At 40.1% G+C, this 27,598-nt stretch overlaps 1 protein-coding gene across 3 annotated transcripts in view; it reads left to right on the forward strand.

Moving 5' to 3' along the window:
• Positions 1 to 27,598, forward strand: part of col7a1 (collagen, type VII, alpha 1) — a 79,321-nt gene that overhangs the window by 37,552 nt on the left and 14,171 nt on the right. Inside the window, exons 52-102 of one of the 3 annotated variants that reach the window (XM_081607204.1) lie at positions 720 to 755; positions 869 to 913; positions 1,015 to 1,086; positions 1,224 to 1,268; positions 1,354 to 1,389; positions 1,480 to 1,521; positions 2,126 to 2,206; positions 2,351 to 2,386; positions 2,482 to 2,517; positions 2,783 to 2,863; positions 4,303 to 4,338; positions 4,786 to 4,857; positions 4,944 to 4,988; positions 5,329 to 5,364; positions 6,838 to 6,873; positions 7,375 to 7,461; positions 7,536 to 7,601; positions 7,982 to 8,017; positions 8,102 to 8,137; positions 8,229 to 8,276; positions 8,372 to 8,407; positions 9,148 to 9,264; positions 10,821 to 11,030; positions 11,116 to 11,151; positions 11,229 to 11,273; positions 11,375 to 11,467; positions 11,550 to 11,621; positions 12,974 to 13,018; positions 13,421 to 13,456; positions 16,197 to 16,232; positions 16,321 to 16,365; positions 16,441 to 16,473; positions 16,589 to 16,651; positions 16,783 to 16,818; positions 17,205 to 17,285; positions 18,089 to 18,157; positions 21,484 to 21,519; positions 21,650 to 21,709; positions 21,797 to 21,841; positions 21,928 to 21,963; positions 22,419 to 22,454; positions 22,542 to 22,601; positions 22,706 to 22,831; positions 22,912 to 22,983; positions 24,632 to 24,667; positions 24,768 to 24,827; positions 24,936 to 24,980; positions 25,429 to 25,464; positions 25,638 to 25,673; positions 25,961 to 26,017; positions 26,104 to 26,175. In XM_081607204.1, the coding sequence (XP_081463330.1) occupies positions 720 to 755; positions 869 to 913; positions 1,015 to 1,086; positions 1,224 to 1,268; positions 1,354 to 1,389; positions 1,480 to 1,521; positions 2,126 to 2,206; positions 2,351 to 2,386; positions 2,482 to 2,517; positions 2,783 to 2,863; positions 4,303 to 4,338; positions 4,786 to 4,857; positions 4,944 to 4,988; positions 5,329 to 5,364; positions 6,838 to 6,873; positions 7,375 to 7,461; positions 7,536 to 7,601; positions 7,982 to 8,017; positions 8,102 to 8,137; positions 8,229 to 8,276; positions 8,372 to 8,407; positions 9,148 to 9,264; positions 10,821 to 11,030; positions 11,116 to 11,151; positions 11,229 to 11,273; positions 11,375 to 11,467; positions 11,550 to 11,621; positions 12,974 to 13,018; positions 13,421 to 13,456; positions 16,197 to 16,232; positions 16,321 to 16,365; positions 16,441 to 16,473; positions 16,589 to 16,651; positions 16,783 to 16,818; positions 17,205 to 17,285; positions 18,089 to 18,157; positions 21,484 to 21,519; positions 21,650 to 21,709; positions 21,797 to 21,841; positions 21,928 to 21,963; positions 22,419 to 22,454; positions 22,542 to 22,601; positions 22,706 to 22,831; positions 22,912 to 22,983; positions 24,632 to 24,667; positions 24,768 to 24,827; positions 24,936 to 24,980; positions 25,429 to 25,464; positions 25,638 to 25,673; positions 25,961 to 26,017; positions 26,104 to 26,175 (2,874 nt within the window). Of the gene's footprint in view, positions 1 to 719; positions 756 to 868; positions 914 to 1,014; positions 1,087 to 1,223; positions 1,269 to 1,353; positions 1,390 to 1,479; positions 1,522 to 2,125; positions 2,207 to 2,350; positions 2,387 to 2,481; positions 2,518 to 2,782; positions 2,864 to 4,302; positions 4,339 to 4,785; positions 4,858 to 4,943; positions 4,989 to 5,328; positions 5,365 to 6,837; positions 6,874 to 7,374; positions 7,462 to 7,535; positions 7,602 to 7,981; positions 8,018 to 8,101; positions 8,138 to 8,228; positions 8,277 to 8,371; positions 8,408 to 9,147; positions 9,265 to 10,820; positions 11,031 to 11,115; positions 11,152 to 11,228; positions 11,274 to 11,374; positions 11,468 to 11,549; positions 11,622 to 12,973; positions 13,019 to 13,420; positions 13,457 to 13,750; positions 13,787 to 16,196; positions 16,233 to 16,320; positions 16,366 to 16,440; positions 16,474 to 16,588; positions 16,652 to 16,782; positions 16,819 to 17,204; positions 17,286 to 18,088; positions 18,158 to 21,483; positions 21,520 to 21,649; positions 21,710 to 21,796; positions 21,842 to 21,927; positions 21,964 to 22,418; positions 22,455 to 22,541; positions 22,602 to 22,705; positions 22,832 to 22,911; positions 22,984 to 24,631; positions 24,668 to 24,767; positions 24,828 to 24,935; positions 24,981 to 25,428; positions 25,465 to 25,637; positions 25,674 to 25,960; positions 26,018 to 26,103; positions 26,176 to 27,598 lie in introns of all 3 variants that reach the window. The other 2 variants (XM_081607203.1, XM_081607202.1) reach the window with 2 other exon arrangements.

Here is a 27,598-nt window from a genome sequence, read left to right on the forward strand (position 1 = left end):
AAGATGCATTTGTCTTAATGACCCGTCATTCTAGTCTCTTGTATGAGACTGCAAGCCGCTCTAATGGAGCCAGATCGGCCATTCAGATACGATGACTGTCACAGAATTGATCACATCCCGTTGTTTTTCAGATGACCTTTGACTTCAGTTACTTGTCTGTTGATTGAAATTACATCTGAGTTTATATCAGCTTGAACATGCTGGGAATCATTTTTTACAATTAATAATGAAAATAATCTGTCCAGCAGTCCAGGCAGGCTAATCTTTCAGAACTAAAAAGCTGTTTTAATGTTTGTGTGATCTCTACCAGACAAAAATATTTTATTCACCCACTTTTTTTCCACTGTCTACTCATTTTATTTAATCAAAAACAGCCCAAAAAAAAAAAAAAAAGAGTTGGCTATATTTTTTGGTAACTGTGTCTTTTTTAGGGTGGTTTTTCTTAAGCGCTGCATCCGCCACTTTATTCGATTCACTGATTTTTGCTGTTAGTCTTTTTCTACGAGTACTGTGACACTTTCTTATTCTTTCATAGTAGATACATTTCGCAGCATATTCGCTGTGAAGCTAAGCTCTTCCCTCTCGTTTCTAACATGCATCCCTTTCTAATGATGGCAGTTTAGAGGTAAAGAAAAAAAGCCTCTTTTTTGGTGTAAAACTCCCATTGCATGTCACCTGCCACTTCTTTATCATTTTATTTTACTATTTCCAAATTCTAGGGAGAGAAAGGTGATAAAGGTGACGAAGGCACACCCGTAAGTGGCTCTGGGTGTTTTATGTGTCATTTACCATGAACTTTAATAATCATTCTGACTTGATGATTAGGAGCCAAATGTAATCGTGAGAATTTCATCCGTTTCTCCTGCAGGGAGAATCCGGACTTCCAGGAAAACAAGGAGAAAGAGGTTTGCGGGTAGGAGATTTTCTTCTGGTTAATTTGCCAATTGAGATGTTTGAAGCTGCCGCCTCACATCGAGTCCAGGTAACAGACATCATCACTGAATGCTCGTTCAGGGACTGCCGGGTCAGGCCGGGCGGCCAGGAGAGAAAGGAGACCTGGGAGATCCGGGAGAGCAGGGAAGAAATGTGAGAGACTCTTTTATGTTTAATCGCACAGACAGCTTTTCAATGCGCTCTTGTGCTATTCCGGAGAGTACATAAGAGAGGAAACCGCCAGGAAGGTCGTCTGCTCAGTGCCTTTATTGATCTGGGTTCGATTACAGGGCAGCCCTGGACCCGCTGGCCCGAGAGGAGAGAAAGGAGAGCTGGTATGCCGTCTTCTTTAATATTGAAATCAACTCGTGTACCTTCAGACGTGAACTCAGCAGATTTACACGCTTTATTCTCTTTAAGGGACCTCAAGGGCCTGCAGGACCACCGGGGAAAGTGGTGAGTTTCTCACTTTTCTGTTTGGACAAAAACGCAGATGCATTGAAAAAGCCGAGCTTAATGCGATACATCATGTTTGTCTGTCAACAGGCTGACATCCAGGGTCAGCTGAAAGGAGAGCGAGGGGAGAAGGTCTGTGCTCGTACTGTGTGTTCTGGTTTCAGTGCATTAAAAAAAAAAAATGCAGGAACATTTTACTTTGAAATTGCAGGTTTCGACCCGGAGCTTTGCAAATGTACTCGTACCTCACAACATGAAAGTCACAGCAAGAAGTGTCAATGTCTTTTCATGTGATGGATCAACATAAAGTAGAGGAAAGTTGTGAAATTGAAGGAAATATGCTAATAGATGCATTTAAAAAGAAAAAAAAGAAAAACCCAAGTGTGGTCTGCATTTCTGTCAGTTCTCTTTACTTTGGTACCACTAAATAAAATCCATTGCAACCAAAAGTCACGAAAACGGTACGGCACAACTGCAAACCTACCAAGTCCATCAAAACTAACAAGTTTGGCAAGGAGAGCATTATTCTTCAGGGAGCTGAACATAACTGCATGCCACACTTTAGAGATTTTTATTCATAAAGCATTTTGAAAACTGAGCGTTGCGTTCCCTGCTCTTCATAATCATGCACTGCGTACGCTGGCCTGTCATATAAAATCTCAACGAACCGCATTAACATTTGTGACTTCAACTTGTAGTAGCACTCACTAGAGGTCTTCAATTATCGTGACCCCAGGGTGACGCCGGTGACCCCGGAGAGCATGGCGGCAAAGGTCAGAAAGGGGAAGCGGGGACTCCTGGAGCTCCAGGCCTGCGAGTGAGTTTGGTGTTTTAAATGCTCTAATGGCTGCTGATTTTCCACTCTGCTCTAAATGCACCCACATGCACATCCACTCAATTCTGTGTGGATTTGCTGTGCATGACTGATCATCGTCCGTGACTTCTTCTTCTGTCCATAAAGGGTCCGGAGGGACCAAGGGGGCCGGCAGGGATAAAAGTGAGTTTGCTCTGTGCTTCAGTCATCGTAACTGGTGGAAATGTTCGTCTCATTTTCAAATATAATGAAATGAATTTCCCTACGAATGTTTGCAGGGTGACACAGGAGAAAGAGGATCGCCCGGAGAGAAGGTTTGCAATCGATAAGTGTGACGATGTTTGGTTTAATCAAGACTGAATCCAATAATTATTCACTTTCTTTCTTTTTTTTATCTGAGTCTTGAGTTTTTGTCTGAGTCTTGAGTTTTTGTCTGAGTCTTGCGTTTTTGTCTGAGTCTTGCGTTTTTGTCTGAGTCTTGTCTCAGCAGCAAATCAGAACCCCTTGTTATTTCTTTCTTTATGTACCACTACAGAAACCACGGTTTGGTGCTTCTGACTGTTTCTCTTCTTGTGACAGGGAGACAGAGGAGCGTCTGGCTTAGATGGGCGTCCTGGTCTGGATGGTAAACCAGGCTCTCCGGGACCACCCGGATCAAGGGTAACCCAGTTCCTCACATATTTGAACAAACTCTAAAAATCATTGCAATGAAAGTTGCTGTATTACAGGTGAAATCAGGTATTTCCATGCAGTGTATCACAATATCACAAATGCGCTGTATTTCTTACTGTGTGACATTAAAGCAGACTAAACTTTTCCTGCCTAGGCGAGTCAGGGTTGGCATGAAACGTACTATTTGCTAAAAGCCGAAAAATAATCTTAGAAATCTTTTTAGATAATTTTTTATTGCTTTCTTCAAAGGCAGAGATTTATGTAATATTAGGTTTCTTTCAAGAAAATCTCAAAAGCCCGGTTGACGATGCCATTGCTGTGTAAAATTGCCATGGGTAAATCAACAGTATTTGAGTTGAATGGATGTATTTTAAGGCGACACCTTGAACACAGCCGCTTTGTTGTGTGACGTAACTACCAACCAAGGTGTCAGGAAGAGAGCGGTAGATCGGCTAAGGTCTGGTCCATCCTGTGAGCAGATGCACATTTAAGTATAAACATAATTTTAATATTTACTAATCTGTCCTTTCAGATCCAAGATGTGTTTTTATCTTGACATTTACCAACTGACCCCTACAATGAAAGCAGGAGACTTTGTAAAACTGGCTGAAGCCAGTAGGAATGCATCATGTTGAGTCCTGTTCTGGACTGAGAGGCCAAATCAGTGAAGCAGAAGACATTATTCAAAAAGCAAACTAAATAATATGCAAATGCACACAAGGACAAACACCTTAATTTCTCAAGACATGTCCGGTGGTTAGGAGTTGAAGTTGAGTGTTTGGTCATCATGAGCGTTGTTTAATTTAGATGATGATAAGGTAAGATGGTAAGTCTGAGAACACCGCGCTCCCATGTGGCAGCATCGTGTTATTGGCGTGTTTTACTGCAGGAAGGAGCAGTAGACTTCACAAAATGGGTACAATGAGAAACTCTTGGGTGAATATTGAAGCAACATCTCAAGACATCAGCCCGGAAGTAAATTTTTTACGGATATCCATGATGGACAATGACCCCAATAATGCTGCCAAATTAGTCACATATTTTACAGTGGGAAACTATAAAATATTAGGGTTTTTCTACTTCCCATAGAAAAAAAGACCTGAAAAAGTGTGTGAGCAAGTCGGTTTATAAACCTGACTCAGTTAAGCTAGCTTTGTTAGGAGAAATGGGACAAGATGGTGGAAGGAAATACAAAACGTTTGACCCAAAGTTTGACCCAAGTCATACAATTTAGAGGCAAATCTACCCAGTACTAAGAAAATGTGTGAAAGCTTCTGAATTGAAATTAAGTATATAAAAAAAATCACTTAATTGAGGTATATAGAAAATATAATAATTTTTTTCATCATAAAAAAACTAAAACAGGACAAAAATGAGTGTATATGTATTTTTAATACGGTGTATTTTAATATACGTTTCCACTACAGGGTGATCCTGGGAAGCAAGGCGACGCTGGAAGAGACGTAAGCTCCCCTTTTCTATTCAAAGTTACATTTATTATTACTAAAAAAAGAAATTCAAGTATATTTTTTTTCTTATAGTTTCTTATAGTTGTTTTTAAGATACATTTCCTGCATGTTCCACTGGAGTCAAAGTGTCAGTGAACTTGAGGCGTTCGTACAGCAGATGGCGCTGTGGAGATGTTGAAATTCCTGTTTTTGCTCCTGTGGCTTGTTGCATAAGCTAACAGTGGAGAAAAATGTCTCCAGGCCAGGCCAGTTTCACAGGAGACCATTATGTAATATTGACAGTAATAATGGTTCTGAACTGCTTCAAACATTCGGTTTAATAAAACCGACTCCTGCTTTTATGGGTGGACACACTGTACCTCTGCAGCTGCTTCTGTATGCTATGATCAAACTCTGTGCATATTTGTATTTTTTTTTCCCCAATTTGATCTGTCCTTGTAGGGATTACCAGGATTAAGAGGAGAGCAAGGTGCCCCTGGTCCGGTTGGTCCTCCAGGAAATCCAGGAATACCCGTCAGTGCTCACTGTCTTACTCACGTGTTCGTTTCACATTATGTCTCTAAACTACTCTGTTATAACCGAGTCATTTTGTGATGTAGGGTAAAGCAGGTGAAGACGGAAAACCTGGTCCTGTGGGCAAAATGGTAACTCTTCATATTCTGGATGTGTCATTACCAGCTTTTGATTTACTCAGATGAGATGCATTTGATGCTTTTGGTTAGCAATGTGATATTGACTCTGTTTATTAAGAGTAAAAATATTGTGAAGTATGTGCATACTTTCCCCTTTCCGTTATTCTCTCACTAATGGGCTAGATGTACTGATCCATTTCTCTGCGGAGGATCAAAAGCTGTGCAGAGATGTATTATAAAGTCTGCTGCATAATGACTGCCTTTAGTGAGCAACTGGAACAGCAGAGCTGAGAGCCCCAGGAGCAGACTGGCCATAATTCAGAATGTAATGCATTTTTTTATACATACACAGGGCGAGGATGGAGTGCCAGGTGAAGACGGGAGAAAGGTCTGTGGCTGTTTACGAATTTATATCATCTGACACCGGGAGGTTAAAATGTATGAGTACATGATTATGCATATGAGTGTTTACCATTTCAGCTCAGTGGAAGACATTTAGGCTGAACTAGCAACGTGATATTGCAAAGCAGCCTATCGGCTATAAAAATATGTTCTGATTTTAGGTATTTGATGATGTTTGTGCAACACTTTTAAACTAAAACAAGCAAATGATTTAGATTGCATCTCAAAGAGATTCAGACCTTGATCCTTTTTTCAAACTCAATTTTGTTGTTAAAATTTGTGATATGAACAAGGACATACAAAGGACTGAGGTTACTGTACGCACATCCGCGGTCCAGTGAGCATCTAAATAAACATTAAATTGATCATAACACCTAACACTAAACTAATTTATAAAACTTAAATGGATTAAAGTGTGTGAATAAAGGTGCTCAAAGGTTTTTTTTTCTTTTTAGCACATTACAACCACAAAAAAGTGACAAATTGGGATTTGTTTGATAGAAAAAAACAGAAAATACTGCACAATTTTGAAGGGGGTTGGAAATGATGAATATTTATCAAAGTCATTTACCAAACAAATAATCTGAAAGCGTGATGTGAATGCATTTGGACGGCTTTTAGAAGCCTCTACTGAATGTCCTCATCAGCATGTCAGTCGGATCTGCAAAGACCTGCCAGTGTTGGATTTATTCACACTCCTTTGATTCAGGCGAGTTAGAGAAAGTGTGCATCTAAAAGTTACAGGATGAACTTGAGGAATGGACCTGGGCACATCTGCAGTGCATCACCTGCAGATGTCAAACATGGTGGTGGTTTCTTTGTTGGTGGGCCGCTTTCCTGGTGTGGTGGTTCACTTTCCAGCCAGAGAATAACCCTAAACATAGCCAGAGCTACAGTGGGGACTGGTTTGGATCAAAACAAATACATGTCACAATGGAACAGTCCAGATTCAAACCCACATCTCATTAGGAATCTCTGGAAAAACTTGAACATTTCTGTTCCCAGAAACTCTCCTTCCAAACCGACTGGCTGAGATCGCAGCATTTTGGAAGAAGGGAAAGGGCAAAACATCCAGTCTTCATATATGCATATCTGGAAGAGACATAACCCCAAAGACTTGCAGCTTTAACTGTAGCACAATGCAATTCTGTAAAGTATTGACTGAGTGGAGGGGGCAAGGCGGTTGAAAACAAACGCATTGGCACATCATTCAGAATCTTATTTATAGAGAAAATTGAAAAGCATGCATTGTTGTTCTTCCAGGTAACAATTACCCATTATTCTGTGAAGAAAATCCCATTAGAATGCTTTATGGTTTGTTGTTGTAAGGTGGGAAAATGTGAGCACATTCCAGACCTATAAATATGTCAGGAGGATAATGTAAAAGCCTGCTAATTGTTGCAGCTTGTGTTTACGCTCAGATTCTCGGGGGTCTGACTCTGCTGTTTCTAATCTGCAGGGTGACAAAGGAGACGCCGGAGCAGCTGGAAGAGATGTCAGTTTGTTTCAACCTTTTTTCATTTATTTATCTTTCACCGCGCATATGATTTAAAGTTTGTTTCCGCTCTGCATGCATTTTCCACTCTTCCCATCATACTTCCTGTTTGTATCATTTCGCTCACCGGCTTTCTTTTTTACCCTCCGTTTCTCTCTCTAATGGCTCGTTTCTCAGGCGTAGTTTGCTCTGACCCCGACATCACACACTCGCCCTCTGCTGAATCAATGGGCTCCTTTAGACCCAGCCGTATAGATTCACTATCTTCTAATGATGAAGCTTAGCCTTTAAGGAGGGAGCCACTTCACAGAGGAATCCAGAGGGGCGCCAAATGTCACGCTGCTGTTTTCATGTGCAAATTCATATTAATTATCTCTTGAACATCAGCGGAGGGGTGGCAGCAGCCACCTGCTTTGATTTGATAGTTCAACCGAGTAGGAAGTCACCAGGAGTAGAGTGAGTCACAGTTTTAAGTTCACGAGTTGTTTTTCTTTTTTTCAGGGCCGCGATGGGCAGAAAGGGGATCGTGGTCCCGCTGGGCCCTCCGGCCCCTCTGGACCGCAGGGGCCTGTCGGCTTACCTGGGCAGGTGAGTCTTGTGAAGAAAACTGAAAATTAGTAGCAGGAAAGTAGCATTTTTGACTAATCTCTGATGTATTTCAGGTTGTTTATGTAAAAGGTGTTGAGGCTGCGCCCATCCCAGGTCTGCAGGGGCCTCCAGGAACACCGGTGAGTTCAGGATTTTAAAATTCCTGAAAAGCAAATTAATTCTCATCCTGAACTTCATCAAAGTTTCGTTATTTTAGGTCCGTAAACTAGAGAACTAACTAATGAGAACCATGCAGCTTAACCACAAAATACTTCCTCCTGCATTGTTGCGACATCCTGAACTTATCTAAAAGTTATGACCTAACTAGTTTATGCTCATTTCTTTCTGTTTTTATTATTATTATTTTTTTTTTAATAAAATTAAGTTTTAAAAACATGTCATGTGTACATATGTGTGTTGATTGTATGATGCAACATTTTGCTGAGGGTTTCATTTACACCTGCCTCAGTTAAATAACTTATAGTCTTGACATTCTCGTTTCCATTCCTCTGTTTTCCAGGGTGTGCCTGGGATTCCAGGAGCCGTGGGAGCCAGAGTAAGAGGCAACAGCTTTTGCCTTTTTGTTGTCAATTAATAAATGCTCTGTCTGGTTTCATGACCTTCTGTGTTTTTTGTTCAGGGTGAGCGAGGTCCAGCAGGACCTAAAGGAGATGCTGTAAGTCACAATTGATGCTGATGTCCTAAAAGATTAAAATCAAGGTTTCGTCATTGTTGTGTTGAGCTCTGCATGCCTTGTTTATGCTTAGGGAGACCCAGGAGAGGATGGGGCTCCTGGTAAACCCGGGACAGCAGCGGTATGATGGCAGGCGATGTCACGATTTCCTTTCATTGTTTGTATTTATGTATTTATGCTTCTATTATTAATGCGGTGTCTGTGCTCTTTGAAAAGGATGTACAAAAAGCTCTGTCCGGCCTCGGAATACTGGTACGTGGTCTGTCTCTGCTTGTTATGTTTCATTTAGGAGACTGTAAGCAAATTCAGAAAAAAAAAAAATTTCACATGTATTAGGGGGGGAAGTCAAGGTATTAGGACAAGGGTTAAGGGTGAGGTGGAGACTATGTCAATAACTGAACCTAGAATTTTGACTTTAAGTTACAGAAAATCAAAATAAACTCATATATATATATATATATATATATATATAGAGAGAGAGAGAGATAGATAGATTGGCCAAAGAATGACTCAAATGCTTCCTCAAGAGGCCAGAATTAATGTTGTATGTAAAATAGCCATGCTACTGTCTGACCAGTACTGTTTTAGAAATATGTAATAAAACACAAAAAACACAAATTCAGGATTATTAAAGTATTTTTTTAGGAACATCAGCAACAGGATCATCCTTTTTTTTTTTTTTTACTAATATCTCAAACTCTGATTTAGCCCCGCTCTTCAAGAATCCAAAAGATCCCCTCGTGTAATATTCCCAACACTTCTGAAATGTTTGAGAGCTTACGCCCCAACATCTCTTAAAATTATAATGAGGCTTTTCATTTCTGAAGCGCCGGCGACAGAATGTGGCATGTAGAGGAGTCAAATGCATTTCTGAAGCTGTGGACATGAATTTGTTCTGACCTCCCTTTACCTGAGGTCAGAAGCATTTCACAGGGACTCATTGCTGCCGCTGTAACACTCCTGCATTCATCTGGTTCCTTCCCGGCGTACAGGTGTCGGATCTGAAGGAGCTTGTGGACATGAAGGACACAGTGATGCCTACTGCTGTTGAGAAGGGCGACAAAGGAGACAGAGGGGAGCCTGGGTTGAGAGGACCATCTGGAGCAGATGTGAGCGTGACTAAGACTCACTCTGTTAATCGGGCATTTCGTCTGATGCTTTGTCACTTTCTGTGCAATATTAAGACTGTCGATGGTAAATTTTCCAAGCGTACACCAAGACGAGTGTTACACCTGAGAGGCATCTGAACAAAGATCTTTGATGTCTGCCTTGTTGATCATGTATTTATGGGAGTTTCTTTTTATGACGCTGTTATGTAGGGAGGAGAGTGTAAATTTAATTACAGCAACTATTTAATAACCTTTATTATCTGCCGGTGGTGCCATTTAAAGCCTTGATTCATTGCATGTGTTCTAAAAAGTGCTTTGCAATGCTGTTTCTAATGTTTCTATTATATAAGCACAGATTTTGTTTTATTCGTAACTCTCCGATGAGCATGCAGAGATAATGAGGAGTTAAGTGATTTGCACACAAACAGCTGGCAGGACCGACGTTTTTCATGTGAATGTATGATTTTATTTATTGAAGGGACCCAAATAGCCTCTTGTTTCATCTGCACAACAAAGAGCAAGCGAATCAGACGGATTCTGATTTGACCCGAGTTGACTCGACAAGAAACACGCTGCGTGACATCAGCGAATCGCAATCTCCTGAGTAGCTGCAAGCTCTGCTTTGTTTGTCACTTTCTGTTAATTAGAGCTACCTCTGGTAGAGTGCCGCGGTCATTACTGAAACGAGGGGCTGCAGAACTGGGCACTGGAGCGGTCAATAATTATAAAATCTGATTATGGGGCGTTGCAATCTCTCTCACGAGAACAAAACAATGCATGATGTGACATTTTCTGGCGCAGGGCAAGATTTTTGGAATATCTTTTGAAAACTGTGAATCCAGTTTGTTCACACATGTGGAGTAAAGTTTGCACACATCTCAAACTGTGTTTTATGAAACCACAATTAGCTTAGATTCCAGTACAGGTTAGTGTCTATGTTGTTGGTTTTTATGCCTGACTGCTCCCTTTTACTGTAATAATGGTTCCACGAATCTCAAACTGTGTTTAAAAATGTCTGCTCAGTGTAGAACCGTTTAGTTCAGAGTTGATTAGTGTGAAAGTTATTCATTAGTGTGAAACCGGCCACCGCTGGACTCTGGACTCACTGCAATGTGTCCTCCTTTTCAATATGTGCTGCCAAAAATATGAGAACTACTCAGGGATTTCCCTCCGAGTTCCTACAAGACTGATGCATAAAGCAGGACCCATGAGGACGTTTGGTTTGGTGTGGAGGAAATAACCTCTGACCTCAACTTTAGAGAGTCTTTGGGTTAAATCAGAGCCAGACACTACAAGCTAGGCTACATTTTCCAACATCAGTGCCTGACCTCACAAATACCCTCATAAAAGAATGGTCAAATATTACTATTTTAAATACCGCTAAAAATGGGGTGTTATTAAAGTTCATGCATGTGTAAAGACAAACACCTCAACACGTTTGGCAATGTGTCATGTCCTGAGGAGTAACGACAAGTACGAAATGAAAAATTAAAGCAAATCAAAATGGAGTAATGTGCTTGAATGAATCCTAAATTGTGACTCTGCCTCTGTTCCAGGGCGTTCGAGGTTTTCAAGGAGATAGGGGACCGAAAGGGGACCAAGGGGAGCGAGGGCCCACAGGACAAACAGGGCCTCCGGGAAGAGCTGTTTTAGAACGAGGACCAGAGGGTCCCGCAGGACCTGCCGGGGAGCCTGGGAAGCCGGGAATACCGGGCGTTCCAGGGAGAGCAGGGGAACTCGGAGAGGCTGGGAGGCCAGGAGAAAAGGTGAGGAAGACAAATGGTGCCCAAAATGAAGATCTTTTTCATTGACTGGGCATGGACAGTGAGATCATGTGTGTCTGTGTTCCAGGGAGAGCGAGGGGAGAAAGGTGACAAAGGCGAAGCTGTGAGTAATTATGTCAGACACATGTAGTTAGCTTTTACGGTTTTTACTGTCTGCTGATAATTGCCTCCATTTATCAGGGCCTAATTGGATTAACAGGACCAGCTGGCCCTCCAGGTCAAAAGGTTAAGTCCCTCTACCTGACAGCTTTTTTTTTTTGTAACTGAAACAGTATTTGTAAGCGTAGAAGAAAAATTGATTTTAAAAGTGCAAATATTCCTTGCAGGGAGATTCGATTTTGGCTCCCGGCCTCCGAGGCCTTCCTGGAGTGAAGGGAGAGCCTGGTGCTGCAGGACCATTAGGACCCAAAGGAGAGAAAGTAAAAAACGAAGAATATAAAATCCCATATCAGCGTCTCATGCTCTGTTTTGTGGAGTTATTGTGTGTTAAATATATTACAGGGTTTTGTGGGACCTAGAGGTGATAAAGGAGACAGAGGAGATCCTGGAGATAAAGGACGCGAAGGTTCAATGGTGAGATAACTCTTGGTTTAGGTTACAGTATACAAGCGTAATGAAAAAAAGAAAACATCATATTTGAAAACTACCAAAACCTCATTTATATCGTTTGTCACATTTGGTTATTGCAATTTTTTGGAAATGCGCTCATTAATTTCCCAAACTATTAATTGATGTTCAGTAAGCATCACGTTTCCTGAAAAAGTATTAGCCATATTGTCGATTTCTTCGTTTCTAACATATTTATGAAATAAAATATTTTCAAATGATGATTCCTTTTATTAATATTAAAATCCATTCAGAACACCCTGGCCTTGTTTGAAATAACAATTACCAGCTTATTAGATCACACAGTTCCTGATTAGTCACATGTCTTTTCAGTTTCACTTGCCACATTGCTACCTGATTGCTAAAATGCAGAATTTGGAAATCGCTTAAGAATAAACTGCCTCGCAATATGACGCAAATCGAAATATCTCACGAAGCTACACATCATGCTGCAATCTTAAGAAATTCAAGAACGGATGAGAACCGAGCTCATTGATGAAGAAGTCTAGTCAAAACATACAATATAAATGTAATTGGGATTATGTGGCATGGCCTCAGACAGGCTTAGAAACTCTCCAGTATATCCGAATTAAATTGATTCTGCAAGGAAGAGTGGGGTCCAAATACCTCTGCAGAAATGTAAAACACCTATTTTCAGTGATCACAAGTATTTTATGGTGGTTGTTGCTGCCATTTATGCCACAACCAAATATTATGTTGATGGGCCAGTTGCTTTTTCACAGGAACTAGATTGGTTGGGTCATTTTTCCCTCTAATAAACAAAATCACTATTTGTCTTTTATCTTGAAACATTCTAAGTGTGAACATAAAAGTCCTTGTTTATATTGACATTCTTTTATATACATCTCGGTGATAAAATGCCATTAGGTTGTATGCAAATAGCAAGTTGTAAATAACATTCGTTGTCACTTTGAACTAATCAAAAGCCATTTAGATTGCTACGTAAAAAAATCTGCTATTTTAGAAACATTATCAACACATAAAACTGTCATAAAAAAGGATAAGATGATTTTTTTTTCTATTTCAGGTAAATCTAAGCTTTATTTTAAGTGGCATATTTATCTCCATCCCTGGTCAGGGTTGATTGCATTTTGCATACATGTTGCAAAGTCATACATGTTAACAAAATGTGGAGATTGTTCATATTAGAAAAGGCAGAGAAATGCTGAACTTATTTCGCAAAAGAGGATCTTCTTTCATTTCACACATAAATGCATATTTGCTGTGTATATTTTAGCCCTGTGTGAACATAAGGTATTGTTTTCACAATTTTATCAATAAGTGGTGTGTAATTCCAGGGCGCCCCTGGGGAACCTGGAAAACCTGGACAGGATGGGAAACCAGTAAGTGGAGGACTTAATGTGCAGTTCTGAATTTAACAATTCTGAAATTATATTACTTATAGCTTGATGTATTAGCATGGGGATTCAAACTGTGAACTGGTAAGTATTATTTTTGTTTATAGAAGTCACCATATGTTACGACAGCTTCATTTTTGGTGTTTTACAGTGTCATTTAATCAAAAGGACACACATTTTTTTGAAAATATAGTCCAGATAATGTCAATGCAGCTTTTTTTTTTTTTTTTTTTTTTTAACTCTAAAGATGTTTTTTATGCTCAAAACTAAAAGTCAAACTCACTTTCTCATGATTGCTTGTTTTGGATGTGAATAAAATGGAGGCGAGCTGCAGACATTAAGCACTTCCTCTCAATTTATATTTTCCTTCTCGACATGTTGGAGCAGGGCTCTACAGGGCCTCCTGGTCCTCGAGGCCAACCAGTGAGTAACCCATTAGCCAGTCTGCTTTTAGACCTGACCTGCAGACTAAAACTACTGGGTTGGCTGCAAGCTCAAGTCAAACGGACCTCTGTTTTTTCCCCTCCCTTGCGCCAATGCTTCATTGATCCCGTTGCAGCTGTGCACCTAACACCCAACTCTCTAACCGTCTCTCCTGTCTCTGTTCATTTTCTTTTCTGTCTGTCTTCTTTTTTCAACACCTTCCTCCACCAAACTGTCTCCCCACACCCCTCCTGTCATTTCCTTTTTTTTTTCTTTGTCTTTCCTCCTCTCCAGGGCTTTCCTGGGTTCCCAGGAGTTCTAGGCAGACCGGTAGGTTTTCTGCTGCTGGCTGGCATGCTTTAAGCTCTGCAGGAGGGAGGGAGGGAGGGTGGGATGTGTCACTGTGCCATCAGACACAAGTGGGTATGGACCAAAGTCACTGATATGCCTGAGGGCTGTAGATTAAACAGCAAGGAGCCTGAAAAGCAGCAACAAATGGAAGAACAACCTATCATCACGATGCCGGCACTGTAATGTAACTCCTAGGCAAACTGAGCTGCTTTAATCTTAATTCGTATGAATTTTAAGCCGTATTCTGGCAGCCTGGATAAGAGTCAGACCCTGATTGGTTCCTCGTGAAACGTCCCCAAAGGCACTTGTGTTGAACTCAGGAGGTAATATTTGAAGTTTGATTCAAAACATTTTACGACTTAAAGAAAGTGTGAAGATGAAAGGAAGTGGGCTTTGGTCCCGAGGTGGAGCCTCCATCAGGATTCTGTGTACGGCTATGTGTGTCGGTGACTGTGTCTGTCTGTCTCGAGGTGGGGTTGCTCCGAAACGTTCTGACTTATTGTTGCATTTCGTGCATGTGCAGCTGTGCCTGCTGTCTGTCTTATTATCCTTGCATAGTTCTGATTTTGTCATTGTGTCTCTTGTTTGCCTTTTATATGTTTTGTACATGTTTTTAATTTGTGTCTTTGTGTCTCCTTGTCAAATATTGATGTCAAATTGTTTGTAAATGTGTGACATTATTTGTTGGAGACTCAGTATTGTTCGTTTCTGTGTAGAGTGTAGTGTGTGCAGTTTTATTTCAATGTATATAAATGTATTAAGGATAGTTCTACATTTTGGGAAAAGGTCAAACTCTTTTTTTTTGCTCTTTTGCTGAAAGTTGCTGTGATCTATTGACAGGATGTAAATAATAAGCAGAACTGCTGTAAAATCTTATCTCTATTTGAGCTGCTGTCAGGACAATGTTGGGGATTTGCTTAGAGATGGCTTTTTTTTAGGAGCCAAGAGTCTTAACAGACTTAACATAAAAACAAACAGAGAGACATTTTAATGAGCCACTGATGTTATAGAGAAAGATAGTTGGAAAAAAAATTGCTGAAGTTCACTGCTGGAGAACTCCAGTAAAGAACAATACTTTGGAGTCCCCCAAGTTGCGATAAACACTATTAGACACAATCTATACACAATCCAGTTGTTTGGGAGTGATCCCAGAAAAAACAGACTCCGTTCAGGGTGTCACAACACTTTTTTTCTGGTTATGTAAAAAAAACAAAAAACTACAAAAGTTCCTCATGGCCAGTGATAAGTATGGTGGAAAATCTACGATGCTGAATGCCTGGCGCTCCTTCAAATGCAGTGGAAGACTTCAGGGCATTGAATCATGACCTCTTTGAAGAAACCAGGAGATTCTAAATAAAACTGGTTGCCAATGTCAGTAAAATACATATGAGTCACTTTTGTGCCTCTCAGGTACTTGTGACCAAAATCAACACAAATGATGATTCACCAGACTCCTCTTTTATAGTCAGCTGGTCCTCATAAATAGAAATATTTTCTAAATAAAAAAACTCATATTCTGTTCCAGACAAGAGAGCAAATGAGAGCGCGGTTTGCTGTCATTTTATCAGCAGTTTTTTTTATTTTTAACTCAGATTTCTTGTGGTTTTCCTCACTAAGTAAACCTACTGAAAATAAAGTATGGATTTTCCTTTGTACAGTAGGAGGTTATTCTACCACATAAAAATTAAATAGGCTTTTCTCACATATTTACCAGGGACACGTGTGTCCACATTTGGACTGATTCCATTGGGTTATTATTGGCTCCTTTTGTCCCAATTGCAAATTAACCAGAATGTTGATTTACTGATTAGTCTGACAGGAAGGACACACAAAAAAAAATCATTTGCATTGATTCAAGAACAGTTTTTCTTTTAGCCCTTCAATATGTGTGACATTTGAAATTAGTAGAAAAGTTGATTATGTCAGTAATAAGTGCTGAGTCGTTTGGTGGCTTTTATTGAGCACAAACATGACCAGGCTTTGATCCTTTAACTGTGTTCTTGAGTAATTCATGTGATTTTAGCTGGAAGCGCCTTTCATGATACATGTTTAAATAAGTCTGTTGTAGTACGATTAAGGCCCTGAACTCCATGAGGAATGTGTTTAGAGTTCCAGCACTATTAACAGCTGAACATCTGGAAATGTGTCATTTAGTAATTTTATACAAAATAAAAAAGTAAAATAGGTTCATTAAGGCTCTGTGGCGTGCTGGAGCTTTCTTAGTGGAGAAATGATCTACTAATTTTTTTGTTTTCCTCTTTCACTTTCAGTGAAATAGCCAAAACAATCTCCTAAATGTCAGAATGTTCCTTAGCATGTGGCGTGTGTACCTGCACCTGATACTGCTGTCTGATGGTTTTAACATTAAATGTGAAACATTTTCTCGCAGGGAAACCCAGGAGAGCCTGGCATGAGGGGACCAACTGTAAGCGTGAACACGCAGTAAAACATGTTTTAATCGATGATTGCTTGCCACAGTTCAAACCTCGATTTCCTTCTTCTTCTACTAATAGGGACCCATGGGTCCTGCTGGTAACCCAGGTCCGCCAGGTGTAAAGGTAGGTTCACGGTATTTTTCAGCATTTTGTCATTTACAAAGTCCTGAAACTCAAAAACACATTTCCTTCCCGCAGGGTAATCAAGGAGAAGCAGGTGTTGGTGTCCAGGTAAGACGGCTGAGCCTAGATATTTCTTTATCCTCAGATTCAATGTCACAGCAGTCCAAACACTGAAGCTGCGGAAGAGACGTGCAGTGTTTGAGTTTAGTCTTCCTCTCTGTAGGGTCCTCCCGGTGCTCAAGGGAGCACAGGTCTGCCTGGACCACCGGGCCCACCAGGAGCCGTCGTATGTGTTGTTAAAAAAAATGCCAGCTTCCCTTCGGGGAAAACCCACCTTCACATTTCCTCATTGAAAACCCCTGGCTGTGTAACATAGATTATATTCCCTTAAAGCAATGTGTTTATTTCTCCCCACAGGGTCCGCAGGGCCCCCCAGGACTGCCAGGGCAGGTGGTGAGTATTTAATTCTGCTCTGACTGCACCGTGGAGCACGGAGAGGAAAATGGGAAATGGAAGAAATGTTTTGCCCCTGAGGCATTTTTTCTCTTGTAGTGAAAATAGGGAGGTGATTAAAGTCGATGCCAAAACATCTGTAACAAGGCCTGATTGATAAATAGCAGCTTCAGTAGCATTTTTTTTTCTTCATTTGTTTGTTTGTTTGGCAGCTTAAAAATAAGCCTATGGAGCAGAACCTTCTCCTTTCATGTTTGGTGTGATCAGCTGTGCTGTTTGAGTGCACATATGCACATGCAATAAGTAGAATTGAGTGGAGATGTTTTGTAACTACACATGTATTTATAACAAATATGAAATGCTCCATGATGTGGCCTGTTCCTCAGGGTGAAGCGGGGAAGCCTGGTGTTCCTGGAAGAGACGGGGTTCCTGGTAAAGAAGGACTGCCTGGGTTACCCGGAAAGCAGGTACTATATATGCGTCTGTGTGTTTTAGCTTTTCTCACCTTTTATAATGAATATTCCAATAAATACTATGTTGTGAGGATCCACTGCTCACTATGGGAAGAAGTGCTGTTCTTGTGTTGGTTTTGAGAGACATGGTGTAATTTAAGTTTTGGTTAGGAATACACTGGTATTGGCGAGGTTTAGGGGTATGGATGTACTGGTGATGAAATTAATGAAAAGTTGATTGAACCCAATGCAAAGTCATTGTGAAGATAGAAAGACCAACGTGTGGTTCATTCTTCCATCACTGTTGCACATCTGCTGTTTTTTTCAGCTGCATAGGGAAGATTTGGTAAATACCACACGTGAGAAGCTAGGATGGGGGCTTACCAACTCGTGTCCTGCATGTTTTAGATATTCTCCTGGTTCAGCACACGAGTCAAGGTTCAACACTTAGAAGGTAATTCAGCTTTGTTGGACCAACAGACACATCTAGACTATGTGCTGGCTCTTCAACACTTTGATTGGCCACCTCTAATGTCGCATGTGGAGTTTTGTGTCTTTCTAAGCCAGGTAGTCAGCCACTGAGACTATGAAATTTAAATCCCAGATTAATTCAGTGGTTTAACAGATCCTGTTAAACCAAAATGTGCTTAATTTCCTTACATTTAGACTCACGTAGACCACGGTTTTCAACAGGGCACCACATGTCGATCAGAAACTCCCTGAATTCACCAGCAGATCATGTTGTGCAGCAGCACTGTGCTCCTTGTTTGCTTTTGTCGACTCATCCTCAGTGTTAACATGGACACTTTGTTCCTCAGGGTATTGCAGGACCTCCAGGGCTGGCTGGCTTCAAGGGGGAGCAGGGAGACAGTGGTCCTCCTGGGAAGGTGAGCGTCTTCTCTGTCCACTGGGCTGACACTGAAAACGACAATTACTCTGTCACTTTGTTTCGACCTGAGTTTGTTTTGGTCTATTTTGGCAAAAACAAACACACACGTGCTCAGATTGTTATTTTTTTTAAAACTTTTTATAGTTTGTTTTAATTTGGTTGTTAGATTGACCGCTTCCCCATGTGGGACACAAAGCAGTCTTATGAGTTAAATGGCTCCTGCTGTGCATGTGCTGCTTTGGTGTAAATCTGTGCCGCATGTTTAAATTGATGTAAATGTCTGAAATCTCCATCTTCTCTTCCAAGCTGTGAATCATCTCCAACCTTGATGCAAGCACTTAGACCTTGATGAAGTAGTAGTGTTGCTGTAGCATAAATGTGTGACTACCAACATGAACTTATTCAGCAAAAAATAATGATTTTTACAAGGTAATGACTAAGTGGACTAAATATGAATCCACTTCCAATTGAAAACATTTGTACTTAAACAATTAAATACATGTTTCACTCTGCTTCCACTTGATGGCTATACTTTATCACATTAAATATCAATAGCATACATTGCAATTTGTGCTTGTAAAAAGACACAATGTCAAGAATATCCAAGGTATGAATGCTTGTATGCACTATATATTTATTAGTTAGTTAAGCTACACTGCAGACTATGTTAGCTGACTGCTGTCAATGTCACAGCACTCTAACAGCAACATGTTTTCATCTAAAAGAACACACTAAACATGGGTTTATACTGTAATAAATAATTATTTGATTTGGGCATTATGCTGAGGTGTACAAACAGAAAATCATGTAAGTGGCTCCCTAAGGCATCATTACAGCAACATGCCGGTGCTCTGTGGTACAACTCCTGGCCATAATCGCATAAAGTATTTCCTCTACACAGTCCATGTCATTGGCTGAATAAAACAACATAATCTATAATGCAACACAAAGCCCTGAAGGTCTGTGTTTTCTGCATCAATACAGATCGCCAGCCTCTTTAATGTACAGAGTTACAACAGGATGGTTCTATGATGAAGCCATCGTAGAGCTCCTAAAGTGTAATTTGTCACTGTTAATGGTTCCAAAGAGGAACCGTCCCGCTGCTGACACTGGTAGGTCTCTGCTCTAACGACTGCAGACATTTGCAAACGCCACTGGTTTTTGACTTGACAAAAAAAAACGTGCCAGTTCTGCCAGCAAGGATCTTAACTGAGACAAATTTGCCTTGTTGAGTCTCAAAGTGACAGAGAAGGTCACTTGGATGGTTTATTCATCACATCATCATAAGCTGTGTGCTCTCTCCTGTGATCTCTGCCGGACTTAATGGTGTAAGTGGCATCAGTAGCCATTCTTTTTTTATGTACATCTCTGTTTAAATCTGGCTCACAATAGTTGACAGAGTAAGACATATTTGATTTCTTTTTTAATAAAATCCTGTTTTTAGGTGTTTTGATGATAGATAAATAAATAAATAAATAAATAAATAAATAAATAAATAAATAAATAAATAAATAAATAAATAAATGTGTAGAATAATACAGAATGGAATGTGATCATATAACCTAATCCGACCTGGAGCTGTTGGTTCTCATCTTGGTTGCTTTACAATGTTTCCAGAAAACACACACTCACACTCACTCGTGCAAGTGTTGTGTTTTGTGAGCAGCCCCATCATTCAACAGATGTCCTGCTGTTCATAATATTGACATGAGTTGTGGTGACATGTGTCTCGACGAGCTCCCCCATCGTTAACAGCCTCAGGTTCAGCACCTTGGACAGAGCCATGGTGATGCTGTCAGCGAGTTCAGCAGTTTGATAAATGACCAGGCAGCATCTGCTCCACATCTACCTGCTGCTACGATCATCCCTCAGATATACTCGTACGAACACACAATTAACTGATGGGATGAGATAAAATATTTGTCCAAAGAAATGGAAATTTCTCAGCTGATATAAAAATAAATTTCCCAGAGAAAAGCTCTTAGCTCTAAGCAAAACGAATACTTTTTTTTTTTTTTTTTTGGATAAAACATAAACTTCTGTTAACATCTTTGACAGTTTTCAGACACTTTTAAATTGTCCTCATATTTTATCAGCCTCATCCTAAAACCAAGAAAACAAACCAGTGCTTTTGGCATCAATAACATTTTATTAAACTGTGAATTGTGTCCAAATCCAAAGTGTGGTTCTGGAAGAACATCTCTCGCTGAAACAGAACGTGGCTGTGCAAGGACAGCCAACATTTTATCTTAGAGCTTTCCTGACCAGAAGAGCATTAGATATTTAAATCAAGGATGTACCAGACCTTGAGAGCCTTGTTGAGGAAACACTCTAAGTACCTGCACTGGACACACACACACACACACACACACACACACACGCACACACATGCATACACACAGAAATATAAGTGTTCAATAGTAATTTAATCAACATGTACCTTCTTACTGAAGGCGTTAGGTAAGGTAACTTTATTTATTCAGCACATTTTCAGCAAGAAGGCAAAGTGAATTAGAAGGAAATACAGCAAAACAACAAGCCAAAGGAAAGAGCAAAAGAAGAAAAAAGAAAATAAAAAATTATAACCCCACGTTTAAGAATAAGCAGTTTGTCATCTATAAACTAGTTGAGGTTTCTCTGGATCCTTGTTCTGATCATGTTGATCTAATGTAATGAGTAGTTTCTCTAGAATATATTCCTGAATATATGAACTAGATGCTCATGTTGTAAGTACTCCATAATTTATAAGCTAGAAGGAGTTTCTCTGGATTATAATTAGCTAAATGTTGGTCTTATTGATGTTTGCTGCAGCGTAACCAAAGCCACAAAATACATTTAAGATAAAGCTAAAGATTAGGATGGGGGGGGATAGAGGTCCACAAACTTTAAAGAACTGGAGTCAAAGACAATGAAGCAACATGCCATCAGTTTTTTTATTTTATTTATTTTTTTAATGATCTTTGAGAGTCGTTTCTTTCATTTGAATCTGTACCTGCCAGGGGTATGAATAGTTTTGGGCTTATTTGTAGGTAGATGTTTTTAAAACCATTGAATATAATGCTGCTAAGAACAGTGACTTACATACACAAGTAACCAGAAAATGTCAATTCCCAACACCTTGGACTCTGAGCAAGGCTGAGATTGAGTTTATTGGATATCCTTGAAAATAACAAGGAGCCGGAGAGGATATTGATGAGTGTTGAGGCATTTAATGGCAGAGCTTTTAGTTATGCATTTACTTATCATAACAATAGCAGGTGTTTATTTTTCCTATAAAAAGAAATCATAGTCATTTTCTGTGATTTTCTTCCCTCCCTCCTCCAGGCTGTGGCTGGACCTGCTGGTCCTAAAGGAGACCGGGTGAGTCACTGTTTATGTCGGCATGAAAGGTGCAAATACTGTGTTATAAGCTGTGTTTTTTTTATTTTTTTTATTAGAAATGAGAACAGTAGCTCACTGCAGCTGACTTATCTGATTCTGTCTGCTGCAGGGTCCTCCGGGTGCGACGCTGCCCGGTACGACTGGAGAGCGAGGCCCAGCTGGAGAGAAGGTGAGCATGACCAAACGAACTCGCTCTCAGTCAAAAACACAAAACAAGCTTCAAGCGTCTCTCTCTTTGTGAACTTCTGTGCTTTAGGGCAACAAGGGAGACAAAGGCCCCGCTGGCATCAAAGGAGAGAGTGTGAGTATAGTTACAGAACAGAGCAGCGTGTTTTCTCTCATAACAACATTTTATTTTTTACAATGTGTTACCTGTCATCATGTAAGGGAGTGGCTGGTGAGCAAGGAGAGCAAGGAGAGGATGTAAGTAATCAGCCTTTACTGCTTGTTTATAATTTCAATTTTGAGTTTCATTTTTAGTTTTTGTAATGAATCGGAGTGTACAAAGAAAATGATCAGCATCACGTCTTGGTTCATTTATTCCTAGACGCAAAAAGAACATTTATTCAGAAATATTGCCCAGTGAGAAAATATCTTTGCAGTGTTTGGAGAATCAGTTGATAAGTGTGAGTCATGCACTCCACAAATCTCGACTTTATGAAAGAGGAAAACCGTTGTGGAGGAGTTGCAAGAAACTACAAATATGAACATTAAAATAATGAACTAACTACATATAAGAGACATTGAAAGGACAGTTTAACTTCAAGGTCAAAGTGTCATCTTTTACTAAACCTCTGTTTTATTGTCTATTGTTTTTTTTTCTTGCTGTCATGTTTTATTTAAAACTGTAAAACGTGATCTTATTTATGTTTTTGCAGGGAGCACCGGGATCACCAGGGCCTAAAGGAGATAAGGTTCATCTTTTACTATGCATTTTCATTATTTCATCTGAATTCAAAGCACTTTGTCAGTGAAAGTAACAACAAAAATCTGTGTTGCAGGGAGAGAAGGGCCTTGGACAGCCAGGTCCACTCGGTCGAGTCGGGCCTCAGGGTTTAAAGGTGCGTTACGGCTGAGGAAGATCTAAGATTTTATCTCTACGTAGGCAGTGTCAGTGCAACTGACCAGATCTGCCACAGCATAAAAAACAGTCACCGTATTTTAGGGTGATCCGGGGCTTCCTGGTCCAGCTGGCCCACCGGGCCCCCAAGGGAAGGCTGGAGATCCCGGACTGCCTGGTATAAGAGGAGAAAATGGACAACCAGGGCCTCCTGGACCCCCAGGAGAAAGGGTTTGTGGACAGTTGCCATATTTTGTTTATCTGTGCCATAATTTCGGAAAAGTTTGGAACAATTATGTTTCTCTCTTCAGGGCCTCCAGGGATTTGCTGGCCGTGCAGGAAACCCTGGACCTCCTGGTCCTTCTGGGCCTGCAGGGCAGCCAGTGAGTTCATTTTTAACGTTGCAGAACTCTCATCACCTCTTTTGTGATGAGCGTCTGAAAATTTTAAACCAGGAAGTGGGTTTTGCCTGCATCTGCCAATCTAATTGTAGCCTACATGAATGTGATTGACAGCGATAAGACCCTCCTCCTGGCTCTGATTGGTTGTTTCTAACCTGTATTTCTGCAGATGGCAGTAGGTCAACAGAGAGGTGCAGAAGAGCCTGATTTTGTTTTTCACAAATTATCTGTCTCATACTGTCAGGACATAGTGACAATTTGAACGAAATTGTAAAAAACATATTTTTCTAAAAGTTATATACTGCAGCTTTAAAACTGAGGTAAAACTAATTTTTTGTTGATTTTTTTTTTTTTTTTGCATCCTCTTGTGCTCAGTGTTCCCCTTTATCACTCGCTGTTCCCCTTTGGAATGCTCCAAGGCTTTATTTTAGGCCCCAACATATTTTCATTGTATCTGTTATCTCTGGAAAACAACATTCCTTTCATTGGTTTGCTGGTCATTAAATGATATTTTTTTCTATTGTAGCAAATAGATCTGCTTAGTGTCGGACAGTAAACCGAAAAGTGGATCAATTGCAATTACAGCAGCATTATTATTATTATTATAAATACATGTTTCCCTGTGACGCAGACCCAGTCCTACTTCAGTTTAGTCTTTATGACTAAAAATACACATATTATCTCAGATGAAGAATAACTTACTTCATGCTAATAAATGCAGCATATAACTTCTTCTATTTGGAAATTCACCGGTCTTGAATGGTGATGAGAGTACGATTAACCTCCTGGCATCTCCTCTCATCAGATAACTTTGGTTTTACTTTGTTGTCTTCAAACCTTTAAAAATCTGGCCGTCCTAGCAGATCTACTGCGGTACAACAGAATCCTGGTTTTAGCTTCCTGCTACTGGTTCCTGTTTAAGAATTCACAGCACCACGTTATTTTGGAGAACTTTTATCACTCGTGCACATACCAGACCCATGGGACCATCAAAACCAATTATTTTCTACAAATTCCTAGTTGCCAGTTATGAAATAGATTTGACATGGCTTTTTTTAGTCGCAGCCCCTAAGCTCTGGAATCGTCTCCCACCTCATGCGAGATCTGCCAATATGACTGAACTATTTATAACACCTCTGGAAACGCTTGTATCTCAGGTTCCTGCTCTGGCTGAGCCTGATACACTGACGTTTGATTTGTGGCATCACTAATAGTGTTGTTTTTGCTGTTGTTTTGTTTTTGTTATTTATTAGCTCCTGAGATTCATTGTAGACTTGCTGGCTTGTTACTTGTTCTGATAGTTTTCATGGTAATTGTACGGACAGCAGTCTGTGCAGAGTTTTTCTAAAATATCTTCTGTTAAATTGATAAGGTGAATATATATTTTCTGTTTAGCTCAATTCATTTCAGTTCATCTTATAGCACCAACAAATCTATCCTTGAGGAACTTAACAAGACAAACAGGGCCAATTCATATATAATCACACAGATTCTTATTCAGTCCAAATTAAATTATTACAAATCTGATAAACTCATCGCAATTTAACCATATTGCCAGATGTAGAAGTAGTTATAATGTATTCAATTCAATTCCAAGTGTAATACAATAATATATATATTTCATTTCCAGGGCTCTGCTGGTACTAATGGAGTCAAAGGTGACAAGGTAATTTTTTTTTGCTGCTCACAAGCGCACTACCTCTGTCTTACTACAGGAATGCCAATCGAGCTTATTAAAGGTATAAATGTGTGTCTTCTGGTTCCAGGGGGACATCGGTGTTGGAGTCCCTGGTCCAAGAGGGGAGAGAGGAGATTCAGGACCCAGAGTAAGAAGCCAGTTATGGGACTGTAACAGTGTGTGTTTGCACTGAAGAGTAAATTTACATTTGGATGATGGAAAACTCACTCTGGCGTGTTTGCCTTTTGTGTCTCAGGGGGAGGAGGGCCGAGCCGGCTTGGACGGGGACAGAGGACCAGCGGTAAATATCAGAAGTTTCTGTTTTCATGTGGCACTCGGGAGCATAATGCAGACCACCAGGGTGTTTTCTGAAATGCTTTCAGCACTCTCGTTCTCCTTTCTGAAAGCATGAAACGGTCTTGTTTGGAGGCATAATGGAAGCAAAGAAGCATCTGTCTAATGATTATACAGATGAAGAGCCTGTCTCACAAGGACACAAAATGTTTTCTGGACTGTAAACATATCATTCACTGTGTCTTTTCCTCTCTCAGTGTTTGCAATTTTTAGGGAAGAAGGAAATCACAATATAGCCACACGCTCTAAGGACTCACAATGTTGTGTCTTCCCTTAATTTCCGGTCATTTATTGTTGAACGAGAACAGAAATAATTTCTCGGTGGCAGAAGCAGACATACAGGAGTCATTTTTACATGGAAACATAACGTGTCTTTGTGTTTTTCCAACAATCAGGGCCCATCAGGGATTAGAGGTCTTCGAGGAGAAAAGGTGATTTTCTTTTATTCATTTCTTTTCCCATTTTTACTTATCCTCAGGTAGTCCATCTTCTTCATCTTGACTTTTCTCTGCGTGTAAAACAGTGAACTAAATTTACAGAAACCAATAAATTGTTTCACCTAATCTGTGTTCTTTCTTCTTCTTTTATTTTTTTTTATGTACAGGGAGACGGCGGACTCCCGGGTGAGAAAGGAGATAAGGTTTGTACATTTTAATATGCAGCGAGCGCCGCTGCCATTCACTCTCTCGCAAAGTGTATTTGTTTTATTTATGCATTTGAAATCAATGGGAAACAGTAGCAGCGCCTGATTTGATGGAGCTCTTTCTCTCGCATCAGGTTGGGTGAATATAATGAATTTGCAGAATACTGATGAGCTGAAATGTGAAACAATCACAGAGCGCGAGAAAACCAACAAGGATAAACACTATTATTTTTCCTCTGTGGGGGTCGAAGCAGCACTTTCACAACCTGTCCTGTCGCTCACAGGGCGACACGGTGCTGGTGGGAGGACCACCTGGAGAAAAGGGCAACAAAGGAGAAACGGTCAGCGGACGTCCAAAGGCACATTGTTCTAAACGAATATTCACTCAGAGAAAATAAGCGCCGGATTTTGCTGCTGTTTAACTCAGGGTGACAGAGGAGTCAAAGGCGCTCAAGGAGAAAAAGGAACGAAAGGTCAAGAGGGTCCATCGGGAGAGCAGGTACATTTAAGTGGAGGGGAATCGATTGGCGTTTAATATGAGCAGTTTGAAGATGGTCGCTCTGATTCACAACTCTGTCAGCGTGAAAGAGTTTCTTGTTTCGCCTTTTTTAATTTGCTCACAATGTGTGCAATGTAATGTCATCAACGTGGAGCATACGACTCTGGTGAAAGGTTTGCACACACTGATGGAGGAAATCGATAGTTTAATTTCTTTAATTGTGTGTTTGTTGGACTACGTGTGAGAATGATTACGAAACAAAATTAATGTCAAAAAGCAAGAAAGAATTAGGTTCAGAAGCTTAAATTTAATGTGGATTTTCTTTCATTAGACATGAGGGTGAAAATATATACATACTTCCTTAAATGTACAGGTTGCATAGAAGCCAGACCTTTTTTTTCTTGTTTATAAACCAAAACCCTAATTTTTAGATCTTTATAAAGGATCAAAATGATCTTGTTGTACAATTAGATCAGTATGGAGAAGGGCAAGATCACTGAAGTACTATAGCAACAAAGAAAGTCATTAATAACTGGAGAAAATATGAAACAACACTGATATAAGAAAAAACTGGAGTTTTCTGGCAGTCTAGTAAAGAAACATGACTGCACAAATTTAGTCAAAAAATGCTCCAGCTGGTTTGTCCATGTGGGCAGCTGCAAATTTAAGTGAAGCTTCAAGGTTTTTATTGTGGGACAGAGCATCCTGTCCTGTCAGCTCCCTCAGTATGAGAAATCTGTGTCACTATAAGCAGGGACAGGTGTTTCTGTTTGTGGCTGAGCTTTGGAGGTTCCTGGATATTTCTGAGCATTTGAACATCCATTTTCTTTTCACATGACGAGGTCATTTAATTGAAACGGGACAAAGTCGGGTGTTGCAATTGGATGGAGATGTAAAATTTGTTTTTGAATTGGAAAGCCAGACAGCTGGGAAAACTGTCCCAAACTCTGACCTCAACGCTGTTGAAAAATGGGAGTCATCTTAAAAAGCCAGGTATGTCTCAGAACACCAACCAATTTCGATTATCTCTTCCCTTCTGATAAGAAGGGTGGTAAAATATCCAGAAACTTGCTGATGGCTGCAAAATACACGCTGTTCAGGTGGAATTTGCTGAGGGACATTTAGTGAAAACGTTTGGGAAGGTGTGTATAAATTTTAGCTTATATTTATCAGTGTGACGATGTATAGATTAAAGAAAATCCCAGACAAATTCAAACTTGTCCACTTACTTTTGAAATTCTGTGAGTCTGTATGGATATGATGACATTCATCTCCGCAGCGTGTATCGAAAGTTCTCACTGAAGTTACAGGGATTATTCAGGTATTAATTAGTTAAATAAGTTGGTTCAACCATCGGCAAAAGGAAGAAGATTTGTGCAGTTTACGTGCTAAAATGTGCAGATTATCAATGTGAGCATATTTG

The sequence above is a fragment of the Poecilia reticulata genome, chromosome 5, assembly GCF_904066995.2.
Source record: "Poecilia reticulata chromosome 5, P_reticulata-male-v2, whole genome shotgun sequence".
In the NCBI taxonomy this organism is placed as follows: domain Eukaryota; kingdom Metazoa; phylum Chordata; class Actinopteri; order Cyprinodontiformes; family Poeciliidae; genus Poecilia; species Poecilia reticulata.